The sequence below is a fragment of the Sinocyclocheilus grahami genome, unplaced genomic scaffold (genome assembly GCF_001515645.1).
Source record: "Sinocyclocheilus grahami isolate Dianchi unplaced genomic scaffold, SAMN03320097.WGS_v1.1 scaffold1280.1, whole genome shotgun sequence".
NCBI lineage: Eukaryota > Metazoa > Chordata > Actinopteri > Cypriniformes > Cyprinidae > Sinocyclocheilus > Sinocyclocheilus grahami.
In genome coordinates this window covers 337,597-361,092 of record NW_015506459.1, presented here as the reverse complement: position 1 = coordinate 361,092, position 23,496 = coordinate 337,597, and the positions used below count along the sequence as shown (strand labels likewise).

Here is a 23,496-nt window from a genome sequence, read left to right as displayed (position 1 = left end):
AATAAAATATAATTGTCTGCTTAGCTTACATCTATACACCTTTCACCTTTTAAGACAAAAAAAAAAAAAGATGGATTCATTATTTTTAATTAAAATGCACAACAACAATAAAACAGTAAGATTCAATGACAAACTAGCTTACAAAACGTTATTAACAAAAACGAATAAGATGAGGCATGGCATAAGCCTACACGCTGTAGTAGGCTATATAATGACTAATAAATTACAGAACGTTTAGCAAACACTGAGGAAAAAAGAGAGACAGAGAGAGCCTCCATAGCATAATGTGAGGTAAACAGCAAAGATAAGCTTTTCAAAATGAAAACAAAACAAGAAGAAAAGTAAAACTAAACTTGCTGCCGGTGACACTGCTTGCATGTTTTTTTCCCCCCACAAGAATACCAACATGTTCACCTTCTCTGGTTTAAGAAGCAGTCTTTTACTTGACTTAAGTGTGAAAACCGTCAATATTCGCATCATTTTTGCTGAGCGCACCTTCTGCAATTAATAGTAAATATAACCAAAACAGGTTATTATAATTTTTATATGAATAATAAAATAAATATAAGGAAAACTCGCCCACTCGATTTTGTAATATTCTTTAATTTTGTAGTCCGTATAAAAGGTGCATTTCTATTAAAGGCACGTCCATGTGGAGATGGCGACTCAGAAAGCACTAGTTTATTAATAAATAATTCAAATGTCTTCTTTTCCCCCGACACGTTCATAATCACTTTGCCGGTGCTTTGAGGCAATTGCTTTATGCGCGAGCTTAAGCTCTAGCCTAATACGTATGCCTATAGCCTATATCGAAGTATGGATAATATATTATTATATTTGTCACAGTCTTCAGCCGGTGTGCCCAGGAGGGCCACCAGATGACTGTGTTCTGGGAGCACATGGCTTGTGTTGTGTTTGTCTGTTGCCATGTGCTCTCTCCTGTCTATTGTCTGGCCCCTCCCATCTTGTTACCTCGTTATTGTTTTAGTTGCTCCACCTGTGTCTCCCTCGTTAGCCTCCTCGTTTGGTTCCTATTTATTCTCCTTGTGTCTGCCGTCCTGTGCTGATCCGTCATTTCTCATTGTGTGTGTTTCGTGTCTGCATCTGTGCAGCTTTAGCTCTGCCTGTCTGTTTTTCCCCCTCGGGGTGGTTTGAGTTTGTTTTTGTTTCATTTGTTACTAAGATAAAATACCATTTCTCCAGCGATTGAGTCCTCGCTTCATCTCCCCGCACGCACCGTGACAATATTAGCCTAATCAATTTAATATAACGTGCGACTAGTTGACTAGAAAAATCTTTAGTAGAAGGCAGGCCTACTTAACACAAGGAAGCTCTCCATTTGTAAAATAAAATGCTATAGCCTAATGACATTACGAAAAGTGCAACAGGCTGCAAATCACATCGTTATAGCGCTGCACGAGTTATGCGTGAGTAAGGAGTCAAATGTTGTTGTTGTTTTTTTATCACCCTAAATAGATTATGCAGAATGATTTGTTGATCTTGTTTTCCCTTTAATACATACCTTCAGCAATATATTTTTCAATTACTTTCAAAAAGTGATAGGGACAATATTGACCCTAGCAAAAATTGGTGGGGACATGTCCCACCCGCAAATTACGCCTATGGCTCCAACCCTAATCAAACACACCTGAACCAGCTAATCATTGTCTTGAAGACTACTAGAATGCCACCAATCTGGTAACTCCCTTTACTGTCCTGCAGAGACCTACTGAAAGAGAATATGTTGTTAGAAGGCAAATGAAGGGACAATAATGTTTTTGAAAGACTACAAGGACACAAATGTGCATTGAAATCATTTATAATAAATACCACAATGCTGTATACTGCAAATGAAGCCAGTTTCATGGTGCCTTTAAATGCTTCTGTCTTTATCTACTGGGCAAATCCATGAACTATATTTGTTTATTGGGAAAGCAAAGACATGATGTGCCTTGAAGTGCCTTTTCAGTAATTTCAGTATTTTAAACAAGTGAAAACTGCATTCATATAGGTTAATTGCACTGGCACAACATTCAGCCGCAGGTAAAACACATTTGCAATCAAACAAACTAGCAGAACAACCTTTAATTGTTAATTACAAAGAAAAAACAACAGAAAAAGATTGCAACTCAATTATGTACTGACTGTCAAAATAAGCCATCTTAATGTCATTCTGCAATTACAAAAAAAAGATGAAAAAAAGAGAATCTCCGATCTCAGTAGGCTTACAGAAGGAGTGTGCTTTATGGATGCAAAAGAGAATATGTTGTTAGATGGCAAATGAAATCAAAGTTTATGCTCGAATACACTTTGAATCGCATCTGCCGGAGGAAACGACCAGAGTGAGTCAGACAGCTGGACAAAGAGGCAAAAACAGCTTAACTGCCAACTGCCATAAGATTGTATTGTTAAAACGAACTTGGAGTCCATACCAGACACACTCCCCTCTCATCATCTCTCCATTAATTCATATTTACTTAGCTTATGGACTTCAGATGTGGCTGTTTTCAAATTCGTACATTTTATTCTGCTCTACACAGAATGTCAAACCAAGTCTGGTATTACATCTGTCACCTTGCTATAAGCATAGTGTTACCCGTTTCTCCTCATTCATATTCTTCTAATGTGTGAATATCAGTGGTCCAATGTGACAACAACATACATAGAATAAGCGGTAAAGGTTGTGTGGTGCCAAGTGCAGTGAATAAGGCAACCCTTTATGGATCACGTGGGCACTGGCCTTGTCAGGCAGTGTGGCGTTAATGATAATTTTGGGCTAAATTGCCAGAGGCTGAAAGTGGTTACAGGAAAAACACATAAAAACACAGGAGCCCTGCCAAAGCCTAACTCAAATTAACAGCAGTTAATGTCAAAGCAGAGGACAGAGCTGACTCTATCTGCTTCACCGCTCAGATGAACAGTGAATCTGGCTGTCTGAGTCATACACATTGGCAGCGTATAGCTGGAACACGTCAGAGGTCAAAAACTGTGGATGTGCTTGTTTACCCTTATAAAAAAATTGTGCGTAATTGTATTAAAAGTGCACTGGGAAAAAAAAGAAATAAAAAAGTGCACTTTATAATAATGGCATATTAAGGTTTACTTTAAAGTACATTTTAAATCATTGTTTTATCAATCTTTTGTCATGCTTTAAAGTACACTTATTTTGACATAACATAACACACATAGCACATGAAAACTGTACTTTAACTTAGTGTGTTCTTGCATTTAAAGTTAATATATTTTAAATGTACTAAATTGCAACTTTATCATTAAAAATGTGGTACTACAAATATATTTAAATACATAACATACACGTTTCAGAAATGACATTAAATTATAATTTAGTTTACCATAAATGCTTATCAGTATATTTGGCCACATATTTCAAAGACAATATAATTAAATGAATGAATGAATGAATGAGTCAACAAAAAAACTAAATGCATTTAATATAAATTTAAACTATATTTTCATTGAATTTTAAGTTTTCGAAAAATACATTCAGTTCACATTTAAGTACAGTATATTCTATTAAAAGTATATTTTGTCCATACTATTTTTAAAGGAATTCTTAAGTGTACTTTGTTTTAGCAATGCTAAATTTAATGCAAAGCTGCAGTGTAAATTCAGTGTCATCAAACAGAATAGCAAAAATAATGTCTAACTCAGTGACTGAGCTGCTGTAACATAGCATTACTGAAGTGCCACAGAGTTTATATAGATTTTTTTTAAACCAAAAATTTTTTTTTAAAATAAATAAAACTTTATATAAAAAAAAATCTAACTTCTAAAAAGTCATTATAAATAAAGTTTCTATAGGCTTTAGAGACATATCCTTAAGCAGAGCTCATGTTCTCTTTTGGTGCCTTTGATCATTTAAGCCAAACCGACCTCCTATAATGCAACTGATTGATCTCTTCCCTCTGCAAAAGCGCCCGGAAAATCAGAATGATTGAACTTGTCTATTTTGACGTAGGCCTAAATCTTTTTCGTTTTGAGGAGCCCCATGATTCAATCGCTTTCAAGGCTCTCCCAGGTACCGCCATCTGCTCTTTTAGCTATATCTTTAAAAGTCTGTATCTGTTCAAATAAAAGTGATACAGTTTAGTAGACAGGCTGTAAGAAGTGGTCAAAATATCTTTAAATTTGATTCATAAAGATGCTTGCAAGAGTTACTTGATCATATGTCAAGTAACACCCACTTGAAACTATTTTAAAGGGGTCATATGATGCGATTTCAAGTTTCCCTTTCTCTTTGGAGTGTTACAAGCTGTTCGTGAATAGATAAGATCCCTAAAGTTGTAAAAACTAAAGTCTCAAACCCAAAGAGCTATTCTTTATATAAGTTAAAACTCGTCCACGTCCTCCTAAAATGCCTCGTTTAAACACGCCCCCCCCCCCTCCCCCCACACATGTCTACGTCACTGTGTTGGAAGATTTGTATAACACCGCCCAAATGTTCACGCAAAGAAAGAAGGTGTAACTTTGATTCTCGCTGTAGTATTCAAATATTCAGATGTGTGCAACGCATTTTACGGAGGACGAGGACTGTTTCCTGGGAGAGTAGCCTACAATGCCGGTGTTCTGATAAATAATGCTGACTCACAACCTGTAAGTGCACTTTCATATTTAAAGGATTTGCCACTGATTAGTCAAATGCGAGTTTTGAGCAGTGTAGAATAGCTCTTGTTGTGTAGAATAGCTCTCCGATCACAAATGCAGACATGGTTTTATGCTTACGCGGCGCGATGCAACGCAACGCGTAAAAAGACAGTATACGTCATTATAATCAGTAATTATGTCCCCACTGGATGCAACTAATGCCTAATTTATAATGGGTTTTATTGGTTTTGTCTCATTGCGCCGGGACACGGCATCATATTGTAAGGGGCATAACATTTCCGTCACACGCTTGAGGTATTCGGCCAATCACAACACACTGGATAGCTGGCCAATCAGAGCACACCTCGCTTTTCAGAACGATGAGCTTTGTAAAAATCGATGCGTTTCAGAAAGGCGGGGCATAGAGGAGAAACAATAATGTACAGTATGTGGAAAATAATGTTTTTTAACCTTATACCGCATAAACACATTTCATTACACCAAATACGCTAAATAATGTTCTTTTTTAGCAATGTCATATGACCCAATTAAGAAGCTGCACTATTTATTCTGGACTGTGGATAATCATGAAATCTTGAGGAAATTATGTATGAAACTATCAAATGGTACGCATTAGTTGACATTCTTAAATATGAATTTGTGTTTCACAGAAACCTGGCTTAGCCAGGCACAAGAACAGTTTCTTTCCCCAGGCAATCTACCTCATGAACAGTTAATGTTCTCCCATTGTGCAATTAAAGTACAGTATGTGCAATAACCTTATAATTATTTATCACCCTAAATCCTAGTACATCCCTACAACTTATTTTATTCTATTCCTATTCCATCTATACCACACCAGTACATACATTTTATTATTTTTTTGTGGTTTATATTTATGCATGTGTATTTTATACACATCTCATTTTTATTATCTGTGTGTTGTTGTTGTCTCCGTGTACTGGAAGCTTGTGACACTATAACAAATTCATTGTATGTGCAAACATACTTGGCAATAAAGCTCTTTCTGATTCTGATTCTGAAATTGTTAAGTATTCCAGAAACAGGGATAAATACATCAAGCCATAAAGTACAGCATAATACCAATAAATATCTGGCTCTTAAAAAAAATTATTCAAAACGTTTTTATTTCCTGACACAAACCATTTTTTATGTGATGAGATTAGTGTAATGAACATGATGTTGAGATCGTGGAGAGCCACTTATGGCTGGCAAAAATTGTAAACCATTCAGCCTGATTAGTAACAAAAATAAGCAAAACAGATTGGATACCAAAAATACCACAAGAAAAACCATTAGAGCACCAAAGCCTGTAAGAGGCATTACGGATATTGAGTCGTTACCGGTTGCAGGATAGATGAAAGCTTACGAAAATAAAGGCTGTAATTACTGCTTCACAAACTCCTTCACCTTACGATGTTCAATCAGGATGATACATCTCCAGACTAGGAAAAATACAGAACTCAGAACAGAGAACATGGCTGTACTTACAAACACTGTTACCACAAATGACCTTAGATGTGCCATCTTGATACAAATTTGGCTAGCAAATGTGTGCAGTATTGTTTTTTTCTTTCCGTTTCTTCTCTTTCTTCCAAACCTGTGTAGAATAATATCGTTCTTTAGATTGTTTACAGTGAAATTGTACACTTAACCCATTACAGTTCAGTCAAATAAACCAAATTTTGCAGGCATACATTGTCCATCGATGTAGGAAGCACAGCTCACACAGAAGTCACTTTTAAACCAAGCAAATTTCTGTGGTGAACATGGTGAATTTGAGTGAACCCACGGTGAAGTCTGTGTGGAAAGTTTCATCCTCGCAAAAATCCCAATCGATTCCTTTTGAAATTACTGCATTTCATCCACAAAATTATCTAAACAACATTACGTGACCGCACTTTTAAATTACCTATTTAAGCTAATGTTAAAGGGACAGTTCACCCAAAAATTTAAACTGTCATCTTTACTAACCCTCATTTCGATCTGAACCTTTTTGACTTTCTTTTTTCTGTTGAACATTAAAGATATAGAACATAAAATTCAGTGGTCACCAAAACTGTTTGTTTACCAAATTTATACAAATACTTCTGTGAACCAAAATATCTTCTTTTGTGTTCCACAGAAGAAAGAATGTCATACATGGTTTGGACGACAAGAGGATAAATAAATAATGACAGAATTTTAATTTTTCGTGAATTATCCTTTTAAGTATTACATACCCTTCTTGTGCAGGGATAGTTCACCCAAAAATGAAAATTAGCCCATTATTGACTCACCCTCAAGCCATCCTAGGTGTATATGACTTTCTTCTTTCAGACGAATCCAGTCGGAGTTATATTAAAAATGGTCTTTGATCTTCCAAGCTGTTTAATGGCAGTCAGCAGGTGTTGCAGTTCATCAGTCCAAAAGAAGTAAAATAAAGCGCATCCATCTATAATAAAAAGTGCCTCACACGGCTCCGGGAGGTGAACAAAGGTGTCCTGTAGCGAACTGATGCGTTTTTGTAAGAAAAATATCCATATTCAAAATGTAATAATCACTTCAATCTAGCTTGTGCCAACAGTTGTACATGGAAGCAGCTCCAGGCTGATGACGTATGAGTTCATGAGTTTTTTTATATAACTCCGACTGGATTCGTCTGAAAGAAGAAAGTCATATACACCTAGGATGCCTTGAGGGTGAGAAATTCATGGGCTAATTTTCATTTTTGGGTGAACTAACCCATAGGATAAAGCCATAGGAATTTGAGTACCTGACTATTCTTTTTTAAGCTTATTTCGAAGCTTCTCTATCTGATGATCTCGTTCACATGTGCAAAGCTGACTGAGAGAAGAGCAGCAGGGCTGGAGCCAGGGCTTCCATACTATTTGCAGAGGAGAAACTTGTACTGGAACAGGCTTCAGACTCTGTGCATGACGGCTTACTGCTGCCCATATGACCTCCAGAACTGAGTAGAACTGGGGCTCAGTGTCTGGACTCAGGGGGGTGCTTTCTGACGGGTCTTTTGACAGGTCATAAAGCAGCGGAGGGTCATGGAACGTGACGTATGGCTTGATGCAGAAGCAGATATGAGTGTGGAAGCAGGCAGAGCTGTTCTCTGGGTAGAAGTCAGGGGTAAAGAAAAAGGCCTTCCAGATTGCATTACCTGGAAAAACAAGAAAGCTAGCTTTCAAAATGTAAAGAATCAGTCATCACCTTTATCTATACATTTCGCAGTCATTTACAGAAAAAATTTTTTTTTTTCTAATCTTATCTACCCAGTATAATATTTTACAAGAAATATAATTTATAATTTTTACACATGATCATGATATATTTGCTATTATCATAAGTATTATCATAAAAGTATATCATCATCAACTAACCGATATCAATAAAAAATTGATAATGAAAATGGCTGCCAATGTAGAACCTTTGTCAGATGTTAGTTCGCAGTAAAAAAAAATATGTATATGAAAATACATATAGGGTAGGACACTTATTTTTTGCTTTTCATTAATATTTATTAAACACTGCTCTAAAAACATTTTTAATAATCTGCGCTTTATCCATAAAGTAACTTTAACCTTTTGTTGTATAATGTAAGCCATTTTATACACAATATACTGTATACAGTGGAGATCAAAATTAAAGCCAATGTAGAACCTTTGTCAGATGTTAGTTCGCAGTAAAAAAAAATATGTATATGAAAATACATATAGGGTAGGACACTTATTTTTTGCTTTTCATTAATATTTATTATTAAACACTGCTCTAAAAACATTTTTAATAATCTGCGCTTTATCCATAAAGTAACTTTAACCTTTTGTTGTATAATGTAAACCATTTTATACACAATATACTGTATACAGTGGAGATCAAAATTAAAGAACAATTTATGAACACTTGATTTTTTCAGAAATAATGTAATCTTCCTCATTATAATTTGAAGGAATTTTAGTTGTGGCTATACCATGCTAGTAGAAAAGTTTTTTTTACAAAATAACCAAGGCACCAAGGCAACAAAAACCCTTTACTTTGTGGAAAACACAGTGACAGTGATCAAAATTAGAGAACAGCAATGATTGTAGTATGAAGAAAGATTTCAACTAAAATTTCTGAAGGTTATAGCAGTCAAAAATTAGTAGGAATTGTAGAGGCCCTTGCTTTGAATGACTTCAGCACATCTGCGGCTGCAGGATATCACCAGTTAATCACATTGTTCTGGTGTGATCTTGGTCCACTCTTGTTCCACTCTCTTCCATAGTTTGGTAACTGTAGTGGGTTTCTTAACTTTGTCGTCAAGGATTTTCCAGAGATTTTCAATCGGATTTAGATCAGGACTCTGGGCTGTCCATTTTATTTTTTCAGTGTTTTCAGCTTCAAGGAACTGCTTTACCCCTTTTGCTGTGTGACAGGGGGCATTGTCCTGCATGAAAATTGCTGGCTGATTGGGCAATGAACACAGGGAAGGTACAGCATGTTACCGCAGGAGGTTATGATAAACATTTGCATTCACTCTGCCATGTCACTGTATAAGAGGCCTAAATCTTGCTCCAGAAAACATCCCCCAAACCATGACACTTCCTCCTCCACCTTTCATTGACTTCTTTACACACTTTGGGTTCAGTCCAGTTTGATGACGAGCATAACGTTTCCAATCAGACCCAAATAAATTAAAGTTGATCTCATCACTAAAGTGAACTTTGGGCCAGTTTTTCTCTCTCCACACAACATGCTCCTCAGCAAAGGTGAGCCTAGCCTTTTGATTCTTTCTGCTGAAGAGAGGTTTTGTCACAGCAGAGTGCACATTCAGTCCAAATTCTCCTTAACGTCGAGACACTGTATGCCAAGACAGATCCTTGCCCTGTTCAGCACTGAACTGGCAAGCAATTCCAGCTGCAGTGTTGAACAGATTTCCCATTATCCTGTCCTCTCATGTATTTGTCTTACGTGGACAACCAGCAATTTTGGGGGACTTGAATGGGTTAGTGTCATTGTTAAGATGCAATATTCTAGAAATCACAGATTTAGAACAACCAACTTCTCTTGCTATGCCTGCTATTGGCCTTCATCTGGACAACCTGCTTTCAGAGGGTTTCAGTCACTTTAGAACGGCTCACCATCTTACAATCTCAGTGAAAATTGGATGAATGCTGCTAGTTAAATAGGGTTTGTCATATAATTAAGGAAATTAGCACCAGGTGCCAGATTAACACCAATAACTGTAAGTGTTTCTCTAATTTTAAACAGTGTTCTTTTTTATACTGTGCTTCAGAATATATATAACTTATGAAATATGCTTAAAAAACTGTGTTTTTACTCCTGTTAGGATAACTTCAAATAGGACTAAGCAGTGACCTCGAAATTTAGGAAATTGTAGGTTGTTCTCTAATTTTGATCTCCACTGTACATTAAGTAGACTTCAATTTACATTGTTTACATTGCAACATAGAGCAATGTGGACTTTTCAGCTAATAGACTACTCAAATTAGTAATTATTAAGATAGTTGGTAACACTTTACAACAAACTTTCTTAGTGCATTAACTAGCATTAACTAACGAGCAATACATTTAAAGGGGTCATATGATGTGATTTAAATTTTTCCTTTCTCTTTGGAGTGTTAAGCCTGTGTTATACTTTCCGTGTCCGCGAGTCCGCTAGGGTCCGCTATGGTATGCGTGACGTAAAAATCGTCATCAGAGTGTGCGCGGAGGCTCCGAGTGGACATCTGTGTGCCTCACATTTTTTGTGACAGTAGGCTACTGCGCATGCGCAGGCTGTGTGAAGAAGCCCGTTGCTACTCGAACCTGTACAATCCGTCGATAAAACAATATAAAGACAGCCAAATGTGCAATAACTCTGGGCAATTCTTTGTTCACATGTTTGTTTATTGTTCAAGCCGATCTACTATGCATGTATGGAACATATCCGCGGAGCGGACCATCAGCATATGCTTTCGGAAATATAAATACAAGTAGTCTGCGTCCACGCTGTCCGTGTACGTGTCCGGATTGCTCATGCGGAAAGTATAACACAGGTTTTACAAGCTCTTGGTGCATAAAGAAGATTTATAAAGTTGCAAAGACTAAAGTCTCAAATCCAAAGAGGTATTCTTTATAAAAGTTAAGAGTCAGCCACACCTACCTAAAACAGCTCGTTCTAACACACCCCCACATATCTACATCACTATGTGGGAAGATTTACATAACGCCGCCCAAATGTTCATGCAAAGAAAGAAGGCGTAACTTTTATTCTCGCTGTAGTATTGTTGTTGCCGCCGCCATGTCGTGAAGGTGCTGTGTGATTCGTTGTGAACACGAAACTACTTTGTTTGGCCTTCCAAAAGAGGACAGTATCTGCTTCATCATGCCTGGAGCTGATCCGTGCTGGTTGCTGAGGAAATACTACAACTTTGCGCTGTGGATCGCCGGATCGGCTTTCACCGTGGACGAAGCGGAGTCCAGCACGGGGTCGTCACATGTGGTTGCCGCAAGCCCGCCGGACGCTCCTTCGTCGAATCCGCCGCTTCTGCTCACTCTAGGCCGCCACCGCTCACTCAAGGCCGCCGTGTGTCGCTGTGTCTGGGTTTTCATGTTTTTGAATCATCGCTCCGGCCTGACAGGGCATCATCACAGTATGGTGAGGGGCATAACATTTCCGTCACACGCTTGAGGTATTCGGCCAATCACAACGCACTGGATAGCTGGCCAATCACAGCACACCTCGCTTTTTTAGAATGATGAGCTTTGTAAAAATCGATGCGTTTCAGAAAGGCGGGGCATAGAGGAGAAACAATAATGTACAGTATGTGGAAAATAATGTGTTTTTTAACCTTAAACAGCATAAACACATTTCATTACACCAAATACACAAAATAATGTTATTTTTAGCAGCATCATATGACCCCTTGAAGTATTTATGAATCTTTGTCAATGTTAGTTATTGTTAGTTCATGTTAGCTCAGGTTCATTAAATGTTAACTAATCTAGTTAACTAAGGTTAACTAAGGAAGTTTATTGTAAAGTGTTACCAAATAGTTATTAGTTACAACCCGTCACAAGAGTGTATTAAAGTTAGGACTTACTGTTAGGCGGGTGCCATCTGACTGCATTCAGTTGGGCATTGCAGTAATGAAACATAAATTCATGTTCAGAACGCTCCACTTGCCCTTGCAGCAGAGGCAAGAGATCATGACCATCAATGACTCTGTAATGAAAACAAGTGGTAATGCACTGCAATTACTAGCCTAGTTATATGCTCATCTTAAGTGACTGAAAACACATTCTAATCTATTGACTTCTGTATATAAAAATATTTCAATCTACCTCCAGATTAGTAGCATCCATTGTATCTACATCTGTTGTCTCAGTAACCAAATCCTTGACTGGCAGATCTTGTTGCTAGGTGACATGTTCTCACCTGTCGCTGGGTATGGAAGCACCAGCTAAATTCAGCACCGTGGGGAAAATATCCATGTTGCTAGTGGGCTCATCAATGACCTTCCCGGCAGGTAAGACACCTGGCCAATGAAGAATCCCCGGTATCCGAATCCCACCTTCCCAGTTGGTTGACTTGCCAGCTGCTCAAGAGATGGCACGGAGAAACAAAAGGAGTTAAATCAAACATTGTTACTGTTCACCTCATATTTAAAACTGAAAATAATGCTGAAATGTGATGCTTTGTTCACAAGGGTTGGTAAACTGGCTTGCATGACTATTCTTAAGGATAAACGCTCGGACAGAATACCTTTGTATATGCCACTATAGCCCCCATGCATCTCTCCGTGAATGGAAATCTCTTCCAGGTGAGGCCCCTGATCTGAAGTCATGTACACCAGTGTGTTTTCCTTCAAGTTTAAGCGCTCCAAAGTATGCATGATCTGACCTAAGAAAAGCAGCAACACTGTGAGAAGTCAGACTGACAATTATATCGATATTAAAATGATAAAACCAACCTGGTGCAACATTTAGCTATAACCACTGGAAAAGTTACATCTTCCAGTGCAATGCAGTATTGATTTATATCAAAATTCTCATTTGGGCTTTGTTTAAATACATAACACTAAGGTTGAGGCTTTTGCAATTCATTAACACAAAGCACGTACTATTATATAAAAAACATACAACTGAAAAACACCACAAGCATTTTACAAGGTCTAACAAGCCGAAATATAGGGAAAGAAGAGGGATTTGTGTTTAAAGAAAGTTCTCTGGTTACACTTATGGTTCAAGTGATGACAGAAGAGGTGCCTTTAAGTTCTGACTGTCTGCAGATGTAGTGGCTTATTATATTCTTGAATTGTAATTGGCTTTTTTTTCATGCATTACATTATTTAAAGCTAAAACAGTATTCACCCGAAAATGAAAATTCTGTCATAATTTACCCCTCTGGCATTCCAAACCTCTATGACTTTCTTTCTTCCGCAAAAGACAAAGATCACATTTTGGTAACTAAACAATTTTGATTAAATTTCTCATAATATCTCATTTTGTGTTCCACAGAAGATGATGACAGAATTGTCATTTTTGGGTTAACTATCGGTTTAACCCTAAGCCACTGCGCAGAACCATAGCTTGAAAAAACAACTTAAACCTAAAACTTTATTACTTTGTTTCCTTTAGGAAATGCAAATCTAGTTTATGATTTTACACTAATTAGTTTCTGCAATTCACCTGTGTCAAAAATAACCTTTTATTCTACCAGTCAAACATTTTGACACACTTGACTGAATATTAGCATAATATTTTATATTATGATGCTAAAACACATTATATCTAAAAGCTTATGCTTTAATGCTTGAATAATGCAAGACAAATATAAATTGCAGCTTAACATGAATTTCCTTAAAATATCTTGTTACCTCCAAAACGTAAAATGCACAATCCTATTATCTGGTTACCAGTTTGCTGTTTGCCACAGACAGAAAAATCTATTAATTCCTTCTGCTTATTCTCCCGAACACTCTCATGCTACAGTGATGACAGTATTCATTCTGTGCTATTAACAATGTCCTTTTTGCATTTATATGGTAACTATACTCATTTGGTATTAGATTTTTTTCAAAGATATTTTTAGAAACCATTTATTGTGCCCTTTTAAGAGTCACGCTCATTGGGTTTGTGATGAATTTTTTTCTCAGATCAGCTGCCTCAGAAGACGAATTTTTTGCAAATACAATAAGGATACCTTAATTAAAGGCAATAAAACCCACCTAAACAAGTAGTACAGTTAATAGACCATCTATTGTACTCACTTTAAATTATCAGTATATTTAGATTATTCACGTGACAAGTCAAAAGTCTTTCAGTACCTACACTCCAGTCTACCTCCATGACAGCATCACCATAGAGGCCATGCTGACTCCTTCCCCTGAAGAGATGAGAGGCAAAAAGTCCAGTGTGGACTTGAAGGAATGAGAAGAAGAGCAAGAATGGCCTCTCTGAATTCCTGTAAAAAAAAAAAACACTTTATTGTTCAATCTTCACATTACCATTGGACAAACACAAAGCACTAGATTAGAGCCTGGCTGAAAGGAATTTGCTTTTATGTGAGTTTTCACAAGGCTTTGATTTACATTATGCAATGTCAGTGCCTCACGATGCATACAACGTTGCAAAGAGAGCCCAGAATTCAGCCTTGATCATTACTATATGAATCTTTTATCGGATCTGTAGCTGAAAACTAAAATTTTCCAATAAACTGATTCTCTGTGATACAGGTAAGGCTGAAGATACACGGGGCAACGGAGCAATGTTGCTTGGGCACTTTCCCATTGAGAATGGGTAACGAATTTCTATCTGGATACTTTAGATCGGTCGTGGGCCCTGTGTCTCACCTGGTTGCCCTTTGACGGCAACATTGGCCAAAGTTGCCCAGCAACATTGCTCAAAAAGTTGCCCCGTGTATCATCAGCCTAAGAGTTGAGGCTGACAGATACTGTTTTTCATTTAAAGCAATAGTTCACAGAAAATTGTTCTGTCAATGACATTCTGTCATTATATATTCACCCTTATGTCATTCACCCTTATGTCATCCCATGTGACTTTCTTTCTTCCGTGGAACATAAAATGACCATTTTTAAAGAACTGTACTAGTCATTCTTTTCCACACAATGAATTTGGTTCAAACTTCAAAAAGGACACAAAAGCTCCATAATAGTATCATAAAAGTGGTCCATATGATTTCAAATCCATTTTAAATCTTCTGAAGCCAAGCAATGAATGGTGGTCATTATTCTAAAAAATTATACTTTGATGGTGCTTTTGTGTCCTTTTGATGCTTGAAAAGTTGAAAGCCTTAAGGCTGGAATACACAACTTTGCCTAGATGTTTGTGGCGATTTGCAGTTTGGGGGACACTGATCCATCCAGTCAGAGGATTTCAAACATGTTTGGTATTTTGAGCAGATATTTTGATATTTTAGAACAAATATTGTCTGCATAAAGGTGCACGTTTCTGCATGTTTTTGCATTTGAAACGTAAAATTTAGCTTTTGTGTGATCCTCAGTCGGTTACTGTATGATGCTCAGTTTTTCTGAGCACTGTCAAGTGTATGATTCGTAGTGTTTTAAAATCTGTTCCCATTTTAGTTTTGTAGTGGATTCCAGCATTTAGTCGAGCGACCTGTCACATTTTCAAAATATCTCCTTTTACATGGAAGAAATAGAGTAGTACAGCTTTGGAAAGAAAAGGACAACATCATAACAATTTCATTTTTGGGTGAACTCTTACCTTTTGAGGGTTAATCAAATTAATAATGCAGAGGTATAAACAAGACCTTAATTTTCAATACAGACCTTTCAAATGGATTGAAAATTTCCCCTGATATTAATTCAATCACTGCATTTGTTAAGCTCAAAGCAAGTCTCTGAAAAAAGCTTTTTGCACCTTAACGCTACTATAAAAAGCAGACACATACCTTTCCAGAAACTCGATGGCTTCACTGGTCATCCTTTGTGTGAGGTTCTCTGATGTATATGGTTGCTCCACAATCTCCACCCCTCGCATGACAAAGCAATTTAGATTGGGGAAGGTGTACACCAACACACCAAAGAGACTCACCACAACCCCTACCAGGACCAGAAAACCAAACACTACCCTCCTGGTCACAGTTATCATCCCTCTAATGTGGAGTAATGCCAGGGAAACTAGACCAATACTAAGAGCCTTGTATGGGATGTAGGCATGTACGAAATGTAGGACAGAGCCCTGTCCAGGCTGGCAGTCCCGAAGATGCGTCATAATGGTGCCGTAGAAGTAGTCAAAGCCAAGAGAGTTAGGATGGTGGCAGTGGTCGGCACTGTCTTCACAGTTGAGACCCAAGTGCCATTTCCCTAAAAAAATTGGTTATAAAAATCAGCAACTGATAATTGGCAAAACATTACATTAAGCAAAAAATGAAACTGGAACTGAATGTTTCTCCTCCTGACTTTTGTTCAGTATCTCACCATGGAAAATTTTCAGTAAAGTCTGAACCTCAGCGTGCTTATCAAATCTCAAAAAGCGGCAATAAAAAATAAAGTCTGTTACTTGCATTTCAGAACGAAGTTTGGCATGTTAAATTACACTGATGCAGTTCATGATCTGGTGTTTTCAGCGTTTCATTATGAACTTCATCTCTGCATGTGCTACGAGTTTAATATGCATTTGGGAAGGCAACATGCACCAGGTTCACTTTATTTTCCAACTCATATCATTTCTAACATTTTTGTGAACAGAAGTTTACAGCATTTCACTGGATTTGTAATGAGAAGCATTTGAAAAACTTGTTGCCACATAAACTTTAAAGTTCTCCCTGCAGTTTTCTGAGGGTTTAACTCTTGCAAGTGAATAAATTAATACATATGTATTATTTTATTTCTATAACGTAATTTTGGTAACACCTTATAATAAGGTTCCATTTGTTAACATTGAGCTAATGCATTAACAACATTAACAATGAGCAAGATATTTCGTTATTGTATTTATTAATCTTTGTTAACATTATGGCAGTGGTCGGCACTGTCTTCACAGTTGAGACCCAAGTGCCATTTCCCTAAAAAAATTGGTTATAAAAATCAGCAACTGATAATTGGCAAAACATTACATTAAGCAAAAAATGAAACTGGAACTGAATGTTTCTCCTCCTGACTTTTGTTCAGTATCTCACCATGGAAAATTTTCAGTAAAGTCTGAACCTCAGCGTGCTTATCAAATCTCAAAAAGCGGCAATAAAAAATATGTTACTTGCATTTCAGAACGAAGTTTGGCATGTTAAATTACACTGATGCAGTTCATGATCTGGTGTTTTCAGCGTTTCATTATGAACTTCATCTCTGCATGTGCTACGAGTTTAATATGCATTTGGGAAGGCAACATGCACCAGGTTCACTTTATTTTCCAACTCATATCATTTCTAACATTTTTGTGAACAGAAGTTTACAGCATTTCACTGGATTTGTAATGAGAAGCATTTGAAAAACTTGTTGCCACATAAACTTTAAAGTTCTCCCAGCAGTTTTCTGAGGGTTTAACTCTTGCAAGTGAATAAATTAATACATATGTATTATTTTATTTCTATAACGTAATTTTGGTAACACCTTATAATAAGGTTCCATTTGTTAACATGAGCTAATGCATTAACTAACATTAACAATGAGCAAGATATTCGTTATTGTATTTATTAATCTTTGTTAACATTAGTTTATAAAAAATACAACTTTTCATTGTTAGTTGATGTTAGCTCTGGTCCATTAAATAATATTAACAGATGCAACTTTTGATTTTAATTTTAACTATGTTAAGTATGTTAACAAATGGAACCGTATTGTGAAGTGTTACCATACTTTTTTTTTTTTCATTTTACAGTACAGTTGTATTACAAAGTAATATATTTCTGTCTAAGCTAACATTAATAATACTATTAGTACTCAAATCGTTTGGCTTTCTAGAAATAGCAGTGTGAATATAATATAGACTGAGACATTATCACAACAGTCCACAAAACAGTCCACTTTAAAGTCCATGTAACATGTACACGTCAATGCAACTTTTTTTTGTCAAATTGGTAACTGAAAATAGAATGTACCTATTAATTTTGCTCTCAAAGTACAACAGATTGATGCCTGGACTTCCATATATCCCGCCACATCTGTAAAGTATTGTCTCGCTTTATTTGTCTCACCAATTGGTTCAAATGTTTTCACATAGACATTTACCTGCAAACAACAAATTTCCCAGGTTTGCATGCACACGGGACTCAGAAATATCAAATAATAGCTTGTAGGCTCTCTCTCATCCCTCGGGTGTTACAGGAGCCTTTGAGGAATGTCAGTTTCAGAGTGTCTGCTTATTTACACAATCTGCTTCTCTGCACTCCCTCACAGAATGTGGAAGGGACAAGCCGATTCCTTCAGGATGTGCCTTCGTCTGTTGGGCCTAATGGTTTCGACATGGTCTGTAATTCTCCTGGGGTTTTTGCAAAACCTGAGTTTGTAAAGCAAGACAGCATTACCCACCCTCACCTCAACTGTCAGTTGATTCTGCAGCTTTCATGCAAGACTCCTTATTTCTAATAACTGTAACCTAGGCCCCAATTCACAGAGGAAAGTTGATAAACATGAACTAATTCACTGAGGGGCTGAGGTCGAAGGCAGAGCAGCGAAGGGCTTACCGCCCCCATAATTTCAAGGGACACATTACCTTGAATTATTCTTCTTGCTTCTGGTTTTGAAACACTTTTTCTGAAAACACTGCATTTTGGTCAGATCCGACAACACCACAGCGGTGGCATGCATAAATCAGCAGGAGAGCACCCACTCGTCACAGCTGCACAGTTTGGCAGCTGAGTGGGGGAGTGCACGTTCCCATTCATTATATGCAACTCTAATCAACTGGTGAATTATGTGTGCGAGAGATACGGATATGTCATTTTATGAAGGATGCAAATTGTCTAAAAACCCCTAAACCCATTCTCGGATCTAACTGTGATTCTGAACATAACTCTTTCAGCCTTCTTTTGAACCAAACAGTGATTTCCTACAAAAGATGAAAAGCATTTACTGTTTCCTGGAAAGTGAGTTAGCAAGCTGCATACTCTGTCACTCTACCCCAGTTGATTTCTAGTCGTGTCCATTTTTGGAAGGCAAAACAAAGTAGTTTCGCTTTCACAACGAAACACAGTGTCACACACGGTGGCCTAGAGTGAGCAGAGGCCGGGGGATAAAGTGAGGAACGGCCGGAGGGCTAGAGTGAGCGGATTTGACAAAGGAGCGTCCGGCGGGCTTGCGGCAACCACATGTGACGACCCCAGGCTGGACTCCGCTTCGTCCACGGTGAAAGCCGATCCGGCGATCCACAGCGCAAAGTTGTAGTATTTCCTCAGCAACCAGCACGGATCAGCTCCAGACATGATGAAGCAGATATCTTCCTCTTTTGGAAGACCAAACAAAGTAGTTTCGCTTTCACAACAAATCACACAGTGCCTTCACGACATGGCGGCAGCAACAACAATACTACAGCGAGAATAAAAGTTACGCCTTCTTTCTTTGCGTGAACATTTGGGTGGCGTCATGCAAATCTTCCCACATAGTGATGTAGATATGAGGGGGCGTGTTAGAACGAGCCATTTTAGTTAGGCGTGGTTGACTCTTAACTTTTATAAAGAATATCTCGTTGGATTTGAGACTTTAGTCTTCGCAACTTTACAGATCTTCTTTATGCACCAAGAGCTTGTAACACTTTAAAGAGAAAGGAAAAATTTAAATCGCATCATATGACCCCTTTAAGCAATCAATCTGCCTTATAGATGCTATTTAACTGCATATCAGTCCAAAGATATAAGCGCCACGTCAGCTTGCACATCACTGCACTCAATCATGAGATTTTATAGGTTGTATAACACTACATTGTTCTGAGTAAGTCCAAAAATAAATTTATATAGAATTTGATATTTTTGAAAAGATAATAGCCCAATTTGTCATTAACAACACTGGAAAATCTGAACTATGAGCTGTTTGAAATGTGGAGCTGTTTATATACCTAATGAGATACCAACCGATTTTAAGGTTAACAGTATAACTCCAATTCACTGACAGATAGTGACCTCGATACCCTTCCCTCCTTGCAGAACAAGAGATATTTTAAGAATTGCGCAATGACAGGTGACCCTTGTCATTCCCGTGACCTGTCTGTAAGCCACCATGCGTATTGTCATTGGTCACGCCTGAGGCATTTTCCACAGTGACATACTTAACTGGACCCTGTTACCAGATAACCAGAGTTATGCAAGTAACATACCAATTACAGCAGTGGAATAGCCTTGCTCTTTGACAGCCTTGGCAAAGGTGATTTCCTCTTGCGGAAGGCCCCCTGAAGATGCAGAAAAGAGAAAAACTCCCATACGCCCATGTGCTGCCATACCTATGACATCCAAAAAGAAAAAGAAAAAAATTCAAATGTGCAGATGAACTGAAAAACCTAAACCAATATTAAAAAGACAAACTGACCATTTGTTATAAGTGTGCTGCATAAATGTGACTAAAGGAATAAACAATGAATCTACTAAAGTGTATAAATATTAATTCAAACCTAGATGTGCCCCCATTACTACTACTACTATTAATAATAATAATAATAATAATATCATTACATTATTATCCTTATTGTAATTATAGATAATAATAATATGTGTCCTGCTAATTATCAGCAATCTCTCATACACAGAATAGTGTTTTTAACACTTTAACACTAAGTCTTAACAACGCTTTAAAAACTGCACACGTTGCTTATTTCAGCAGTACTCAAAGTGCAGTAACTGCAGCACTGACCTGACCGGATAGGGTATCTGCCTGTGAGGAACGCAGCCCTGCTGGGAGTGCAGAGCGGTGCAGCAGCTATGTGTTGGGTCAGTTTCACCCCTTCCAGAGCCAGTCTGTCAATGTTAGGTGTCCTGCGGACCAGAACAACCACAATACAACACAGTCTGATTATGCCTGTGAAAGATGTCTATTCAGACTTATGGAAGCCTGTTTACTCTATGGAAAAATACAGTTTACATCTTCCAATTGCAGTTTTTACTTTTTCATCACAAAATGTAATTTTGACTTTTTATCTAACAATTCTGTGAGTTTATACCTTACAATTTAGACTTTTTCTCAGAATTGCAAGAAAAAAAAAGTGAAGAAAGAACTGTGAGATAAAAAGTTACCTTATCCTGTGGCAGAAAAAAGCTTCCATAACAACTTTATTCAGCTTTGAAACATACTGTTTATGAACCCATCAAAAGGAAAATCCCATGCAAGTCAAATATACTGATCTTGAATCGCTCTTACACTGCATCTTCTAACACTACGGACCTAATTGTACATTATTTCACATGCAGAATAATACATAGATGTAACAACTAAAACATAAAACGTGATCCACATGTCATAAGCAGCCAGTTAGCATCGATTTCCTGAAAGATCTCCAAATAAAAGCAATAAACTAAATTATATGAACACACCTGAGGGTTGTGTTTCCATAGCATCCGAGGTCTCCAATTCCTAAATCGTCCACCATCATAAAGACGAAATTAGGTTTTCTACCACTGTCTGCATCAGCAGTACAGAGAAGCAGCAGTCCAAGGGTGCAACGGATCCATGGAAGGGGTTTCATTGTTCACCCTAAAAGAGAAAGGTAACAGAAATTTAAAATAGATGGACAAACAACACGGTGTACTTCAAAATATTTAACTTTATAATTGGCCTCGAGAAAATGTGAGGCACGGACTCACAGGTATGATTTGGAAAAAATACTGTCAGTTACTTTCCCATATGAAGTGGAATCTAAATAAACTAAAAATAAAAACTCTAACCGCATGAAAAGCTAAAGCTTCTCTCCTTCAAGTGAAAATGCTTATGGTGAGTTATTGATAGCTGCAATGCAAAGTACAATGATCAAACACAGATCCTCCTTTTGAAAATTGCAGGAAGAAAGATTTGAATGAGTACAAGTAGAGTCAGCTGACGTTTCACTAGTGTCACTTTACAAAGTCACTGGAGAACTCTTCAACAGCAAGCCTCCTGTTCTTATTTGATCAAAGGAATATTGGTAAAAAAAAAAATTCCCTACTTCTATATACCCTATTTTCACATTTAGATAATGCTGGATGTTGTTTAATTCTCACGTAAAGTTATTGTTTAAAAATGTAATAACACTGTAAAAATGTAATCTAGCAAATATAAAAATGAATATACATTTTCATACTGTACAGTATAAAATAATTCACTTTTTACTTCATTGTTTTTCAACCTACATTAGTGTTGCCTGCTGACCTTTTCCTATAATCTCTAAGCTTTATTATACTGAAATAGAAGGTATGGTCTAAAGTCTGTACTATTTGCCTAAATTTCAGTAAATATATATAAAATTTGTATGCCGTGTCCCTGATTTATTAGACTGAAACACTCAGGACATGCTGGCTATGGATCACTCAACAAAGAGTTGGCCAACAGTATCACTTTTCTTCACCATATATAAAACAGAACTGAAAGCAATGCAGTATCACACAGAATGTGCACTGATGCAAGGTGCACAACACAAGAGCTTATTTAAAAGAAACTGCTGGGCATCACAGTGTATTAAGCATAAGGACATTTTACACAAATAGACTGAATAAAGACCGCAGTGGACTGCAGAACCCAGTTCTGATTAATTTGTCCTCAGAGCAGCATACATATTAAATGGAACTCTATAGTAATGCGATCCACCCTGTTCTCTCTTTCAAAAAGACCAGATCTGCAGATAATTGTTCGTAGTTCCCCCACCTTCTCCAACCAGGGTCATGCCACCGTCACTCAACACATGGGGGTCTCCTATGAGCAAGAGCCCGAGGCTCCTGTCTCAGCAGGTAGTCCCCTCTGGCTCATGTTGGCGCGTTCCAGCACAGATGGCCCACCCAGGTGGAACAGACCATTGTATATCATGTTAGGGTCCTGAACTCACCTTTCATGCTTGGTGGTCGATCTTATCATAAAGGGACTCTGAAAGATAACACACCTGCACTGGCCTCTGAATGATAGCAGGGTGTTTGAAAACATTTAAAACAGGGTTTATCAACTTATATTTTAGAAAATTAAATTAAGTAATCAGTTAAGTAATCTTTTTCTTTTTTCTTCTTCATTCTATTTAGTCTCACGTTGTCTCTCTCTCTTTTCTCTTTTGACTCTGTCTGAACAGAGCCTGGTGCATTGCTAGAGGCCCACGTTCCCAAACTCCTGTAATGACTGAATAAAGACAATTTGTCAAACATGAGTGAATGCCTTAAGGGCGATAAAAGAGAAAGGAGCATCTAGCAAAGTTGCTTCACAAATGCCCACACAATGTTAATTATTAACTAAATGTTAATTGCAACTATTTAAATGTTTTTTTTTCTGTTCTCATGTCAGATGTGTATGTATGTATGAATGAAAGTATGTACCAGGAGCACCTTAAAAAAAACACAACAAATTCCTCGTGTGTTTGCGCACACCTGGCGAATAAAGCTAATTCTGATTCTGATTATTAGATTGTATTGAATTAGTAGTAATATGCCTATTAGATTTCTTAACATTTACATCTGCTGAGCATGTAGTGTCTGACGGAATATCTTTAAATCATCCTCTTTAATTCAACCAAATTTCACCTAGTTCTTTTTTTCACTGAAGCAGGTATTTTTTAATCTCAAGTCACAGTGTTTTTATTAGGGGCTTTTAGGTCAATTAGGGGCTCGTAGATACTGTGTTTAAAACTGTGAGACGCAGGGCAGTGAAACAGAGAAAAATTTCGAGACGTTTTTAAAAGGTTGACCTTACTTTAACTTTTATTTTTGATATATTTTACACAGAATATGCACATTTGAATTCATTCATTCATTCATTCATTCAT

At 37.3% G+C, this 23,496-nt stretch overlaps 1 protein-coding gene across 1 annotated transcript; it reads right to left on the bottom strand.

Moving 5' to 3' along the window:
• Window positions 1-7,300: 7,300 nt before the first annotated feature.
• On the bottom strand, window positions 7,301-21,249 carry LOC107568784 (steryl-sulfatase-like). Its single transcript, XM_016254763.1, has 9 exons — window positions 21,095-21,249; window positions 20,418-20,539; window positions 19,888-20,010; window positions 15,530-15,944; window positions 13,923-14,059; window positions 12,359-12,496; window positions 12,032-12,191; window positions 11,697-11,818; window positions 7,301-7,774 (listed from the first exon to the last, which is right to left on the bottom strand). Exons 1-9 carry the CDS (start codon window positions 21,244-21,246, stop codon window positions 7,386-7,388), a joined length of 1,758 nt encoding a protein of 585 aa, XP_016110249.1. The 5' UTR covers window positions 21,247-21,249; the 3' UTR covers window positions 7,301-7,385.
• Window positions 21,250-23,496: the final 2,247 nt, after the last annotated feature.